At 36.1% G+C, this 6,000-nt stretch overlaps 1 protein-coding gene across 1 annotated transcript in view; it reads left to right on the forward strand.

Moving 5' to 3' along the window:
• lancl2 (LanC lantibiotic synthetase component C-like 2 (bacterial)) overlaps window positions 1–6,000 on the forward strand; it is a 31,633-nt gene that overhangs the window by 15,008 nt on the left and 10,625 nt on the right. The window contains exon 6 of the mRNA XM_059534531.1: window positions 3,193–3,339. Within this exon, the coding sequence (XP_059390514.1) occupies window positions 3,193–3,339 (147 nt within the window). The remainder of the gene's footprint in view (window positions 1–3,192; window positions 3,340–6,000) is intronic.

The following is a 6,000-nucleotide window of genomic DNA, read 5'->3' on the forward strand; positions in this document are numbered from 1 at the left end:
GCTCAGAATCAATGTTCTTGATATTCCTAAAAGTTATAGTACACTCCTTAGAAGACTTTAGAGAGGCAGAAGTTGAAAATTCACAGGTTAATAATTTATGATCACTAAAATATAGTTCATCATTCCTAAGTTCATCATGTCAGAGCCGTAGTATAAACTGAATCCAGTGTCTGGCCATATTAATGCGTAGGGAAGTCAACATGCTGAGTGAAATTATAACAGTCCAATACACCAACAATTAATGAGAACAATAAATAGTTATGAGAAGTACAGGAGCATTGCCATTAATTTTCATCACCAGGCAAAGCCAAATTAAGATTTGAGTGATGCCACGTCTCACAAAGACAAAAAATGTCAAGTTTCTGACCAAGCTTGATATCATAAAGCAATGCAGCTTTCTTGTTCATGGACCGCACATTTAACTGTGAAAGTCTGATTTTAGATGTTACAATCTTATTGCACTTATTCCCTAAAAACATTTTTTGTGGGTAAGATAGATTAGACGTGCAGATACCGTGGGAGTTTAAATGTCCTGAGTTCAGAGAAAAGGAACAGAGCACATTAATACGAGTCGAGAGCCACGATGTGAATATCTTGGCCATCGCAACAGTTGAAGTGCTTGCAGAGCATCTTGTGTACAGTCACTGGGAGACTGATAGAAAGAAAGAAGTTCAGAGAATGAGTACCTTATCATAGTGACATTTGAGAGTTTAACTTCCCATAATTCAATAGATCCAATCCTAGTGTAAGGGAATTATACACAATATTAGGGACCTATGATGGTGACAGAATGCAGTCATAAAAAATTTATTTACCTTGTAAAACAGAATGTCACAGAATTTGGCAAACTTTGAATGAAAATTATGCTTTTTGGATTTTTAATATTTAATTAGACCTTTAAAACTGAATAAACTGAATTTGTGAAACATAAAACCTATTTCTTAAGGCCCTAAAAATTATTATTATGTTTTTGTAAAACATTTGATAAATTATTGTTGAATTGTATAATTTTTACGCTGCTATCCTTTGTTAACTTAGCACAACTTCATGAAACCGAAGACATATTTTTTAACTTGATTTTGTGAGTAATAACTGTCTTTATAGCATGATGAATACTCCAGATGACACACACACAGTAATAGTCTTTTTGCTCTCAGTTGATTGCATCTGTTTGATAGGAACTTCAGATGCTTCTCCAGTGATCTCACTTGTGACGTGTCGCTGATCACGCTGAAGTACACACAGTGTTGTAGCTCACACTTTATTCAACAGGGGAAGGAGCTTCATGAGCAGCTTCACAGAGAGAGAGAGATGCCGCCTCATCTTTGCTGACCGGACGTCTTTCTTATCCCTGGGTATATCTATAGCTTGTGCTGAATGCACATTGTCCAGTATTGTGGTCCATTGCCTGAAATAGCCTCAGCGACGTTAACTGCGAATGCAGTTACTCAGAACCTGGTTTTGAATCTGTTTTTCATGGGCACTGCATGTGTGTCTCGCTCTGAACTGCAGAGAATGAGGTTCAGAAAACTGTGGGCGGCTTTTCATTTGTAAGGGATCAGGTCGGTTTAGCTCAAAGGGAATCATTTAAGATTTTAAAGGGCATTTTGACGGAATCACTGTTTCACGGCTGATCACTGAGACGCCCTGCGATTCACTGAACGAGCCGTTTAACATCAACTCTGCGCTGGATATTAATATCCAAACTATAGTGAAAACACTATTAATTTGCACAGTAACAAGATCTGCAGTTTAAGACATTAACTTGTAATCACAAAACACAAGATACTTCTCTTTTCAATATGAATAAGGCTTTAACACATGAACACGTATCCACACTTTCATACAAGTTGCAGGAAGAAAGTTAGGAAAGAATGGGTTTAAGAGAATGAAAATGTGAAATCCCAAGTTTAAAGGAATATGTGCAATTGCATAGACATCAACAACCATCAATCACTTAATTAACCCTCGCATTGAGTTCCTCAATGAGGTTACAATTATATTAAATGCACCAGTTCAGCTCAGAATCTGGAGTTACTTGCGTTGCTTGTTTAGAGGGTTCCCTTTGTTGTCTTCCTTGCCGAAAAGGGTCCGAAAAAACACATGGTCCGAATTGTTCTGCTCTTGCAGGGTATAATTTTGGACACAATTTCTATAACAAGAATATGATACCTTTTTACAAAGTATTGATTCATAGAAACGTTTAAAGCATGCATTTTCAAACTCATACATACCCAACATGAATTTAACCCTTTATACTACGGGCCGTTGAATGCTTGAATCTGATTGGCTGACGAACGTTCTGAGGAGTGCAATTATCTTCTGGGAAACACACGGTGAATGTAGTTCCAGGCAGCTCTCTGGACCCTAATGATTTTATCCGGTAGCCTATATAGTGTAGCAACTTAAAGACTACACATGACATTTCTCACTAGCGAGGTATTAACAGCGCTGTTTAGAGACGCACCGAAGTAAGTTTCTAATTCTCTGTCTCTGTCGCTCTCTTTCTAATAACTTCATTAATAACTGCATAAGAATGCTATCAATGGCTCAAGCCTCCATTACCAGCTTTAAAATGATGTTTTGGAACCAACAAAAGAGGCATTGGATGAGACGCGGAAGAAATAATCCTACTCACAATAGTGTTTTAAATACAAAAACTGGAGGAATCCCTTTAAATATATCATCTGATCAGCGTCTTGAGCTGTGGTAACTGTAGTATGAGGAGAATAATTGACGACGGACTGTTGAATTATTAGAAAAATAATGCATATTATGTGATAATTCAACGGCCCGGAGTCAATTATTCCTTACATAAACTATTCAACAGTTATTCAGTGTGTCTTTTTTTAAAGAATAGTTCACCCAAAAATGACACGTCATTATTTACTTGCCCTCATGTTGTTATTTAGTCTGTTTAACACAAGAGAATTGAAGAATCCATGCATGACACATTGTTATAGCCCAGATGTGACATTTACAGCAGTTTAGACAGTTCTGTTAGGTTTCACCGTGGCATTGCTGCAGTGCAGTCATTTGGTTACTTTGCATTTGCTGACAGCGTATGTTAATCAGTTCTTCAACCTTTGCTGAACCGCAGTGAATAAACCTGCTGATTACTGGAAAGTTACCGACACTTTGATCCATAACAAGACCATTATCTAATCCCAGTGCGCTCTCTCTTGTCCCAAGGTGGTGACAGCTATTCTGGAGTCGGGAAAGAACTTGTCTAAAGAGGAGAAGAAGGCCGAGCGCTGCCCGCTGCTGTACGAGTGGCATAAGAAACCGTATGTGGGAGCAGCTCACGGTCTGGCAGGCATTTACTACATGCTCATGCAGGTGACACTCACATCGCTTTAGTGTTTGAAAACACACTTTTTGAAATGAGCTCATCACATGAAACTGGGCTGCTGAGGGTCGTGTGTGCAATTAGGAATTGCATCTTTTACAAACTTCTTCACAAAAGTAGTAAAAGAATCGTTAATGGAAGCATTAAAAAATCTGAACTAGAATCATTAAACTCCTTATGATTCCCGTCCTTGTTTATAGGCCTGTTGCATGTTATGATTACATCTAATTTTGTTAGGACGTGTAATTTATGCAAAATGTCAATAACAACAACCTGAGCTTAAGTCAAGCTGGTATCTTTGTACGTCGGACTCTTAGTTCATTTTTATTTTTTATTCATTTTTTATAGATAATGTGCAACAAATGGAAGACAATTTTTCTCGAACATGGTTTTGCTTAAAGCAATAGTTCATCAAAAATCCGTCAGTGAACATCTGGAGAAGACAAAAGATGATGCAAATCCAGCATTATGACAATTTCAATTAAAATACCAGCCCATAATCCATAATAACACTCATCCACTCCTCACACCAGCTCAAAAGCCAGTGTTTTTTTTGTTTGAACGCTTTGTTCCATTAATTTCTTGTCTTTAGGATAGCTGATTGTGCAGCAGTAGAACACAGTGCGCAGAAAATATGTATTTATTTATTTTCCCCCAGCCACCTCGCTTTTGCATCAGGGAGCATTTTCTGTCACATACAACACATTTTCATTTATTTGATGGATGCAACATTAAATAATCTATTCAAGCATAACTGACTGCAAGAGGCACTGAAAAAAAGCATTTTTTCCTCCTACAAAATAGCTGCTAACTCTTTTACTCTTTCTTAAATTAGCTAAAGTTAACAGCAGTCAGCTCTAAGATTGATTAGAGGTGATGAACAATTTATCTTGAACTTTAAGATGTTGATCTGTAAACAGAATTAGTTGGACGTCTGCCCGGACGGACTATGGCACGCATTTAGCCCAGATTTGAGGGACGCACAAATGCATCGTTCACATTTTAAGAAGCTGATTTTAATGCAGACACAGCACCCTTCTGTGAGACCGATGACACCGCTTAACTGAAGTAAATTAAGTTTTAATATCCAACCTCTTTAGTGAAGTCTTAATCACATCAGTGTTTATAGATGCAGATCTGTAATCAAATTGTTGCTCCAAGTAAAGAGTCAAGCAGGGACACACTACTGTTCACATGTTAGTTCAAAGAATACTGCAGCTATGACAGGTTATAATGATCAAAAGTGAAAGTAAATAAATTTATAATATTTATTATACTGTTGAAAGCGCTATATAAATGCAGTCCATTTACCATAAGAGGTCCAAAGCGTACTTTAGAATAAAATATTATTCTGTGTAATGGGTAAATAATTTACTGTATGACTGGAGATGTCATGTTGGGAGGAGATTTAGGGGCTTCTAACAGGATTTCTGTTAATTCTGTTAATTTCTGTTAATAAGAAGTTTTCAGCCATCCACGCATTGAGGTCTTGTAGACAGGAAGTAATGGTAGGAGGAGGAAAACAGAATTGGACTGGATAGTTGGATAAATTTGTCTGTCATCAGCATAGCTATGGAAGTTCAGACCATGACGCTGAATGATCTGACCAAGAGGAAGCAAGATTAGAAATAAAAGTTGACCAAGAATGTATCCTTGAGGTACACCACGGAAAATGGTGACAGAATGATATATAAGAATTTGATTTATTTAACCCTAAAAAGGGCGAACCCATAAAGAGACATCAGCAAATTAATTAAAATCTTATTGGGACTCAGATAATACAATTTCATGCTTTTTTTTTCTAAACTTGACTCTTATATATGATTTTAATGTTTTTATTTCACATACATTGCCACTTTGAGGGTATAAATTCACTGGAAACAGAACGCTTGTTTATCAGTGCTTGTTACAGTATGGTTGTAATTCCTGAACGCTTTGGAGTACAGAGCTAACGTTGGCCTCTTTTTAAAGAAGACACATAGCAGATTATTGCTGAAGTGAAAGCATAAAAAAGTAAGTATATAAATGTAATAAAAGTTAGTTTACAGTAAAGATAATAATTGGTTTTATTTTATATAATATAAATATTTATATTTATACGTTATATTAAATATATTGCACTCTAAAATTGCTATAAAATCAAGGTCATATTTCTAACTGATTTATGTTCCAAATTTGAAGTTGATATCACAAAAATTCTTGTGCGATTTTCTTTGGACACTATACCAAAAATAACCACTGGGTTACACCCAAACTGTTTTCTGTTACAAATCAATAATTTTCTGTCACAATATGACTTCTATTAATAAACAGTCACCAAATATGGAACAGTGTGACAATATGACTGTCAGACCTGTTCAACGATATGTGTTTTGTCAAGATTACAAAAATAAATAAATAAATAAAATAAACACAAGCCAAAAGTCACACTGTATGTTTAATATCTTGATTTACGTATACCACTAAAAAAGCCGACGTATCCCCTGAGATACAAACATTAAGAGACCGATTACAAAAAACATAAGCGTTTTTTAATTTATAAAATGTCAATGTAAACCTAATAAGCAAATATTGAGCAACAGCTTTTTAAACTGGTAAGTCCCCTCCAAAGTGTGTAAATATGTGAACTAGATCAACCTTTACCCCATGAC

Source organism: Carassius carassius, chromosome 42, assembly GCF_963082965.1.
Source record: "Carassius carassius chromosome 42, fCarCar2.1, whole genome shotgun sequence".
Classification (NCBI taxonomy): Eukaryota; Metazoa; Chordata; class Actinopteri; order Cypriniformes; family Cyprinidae; genus Carassius; species Carassius carassius.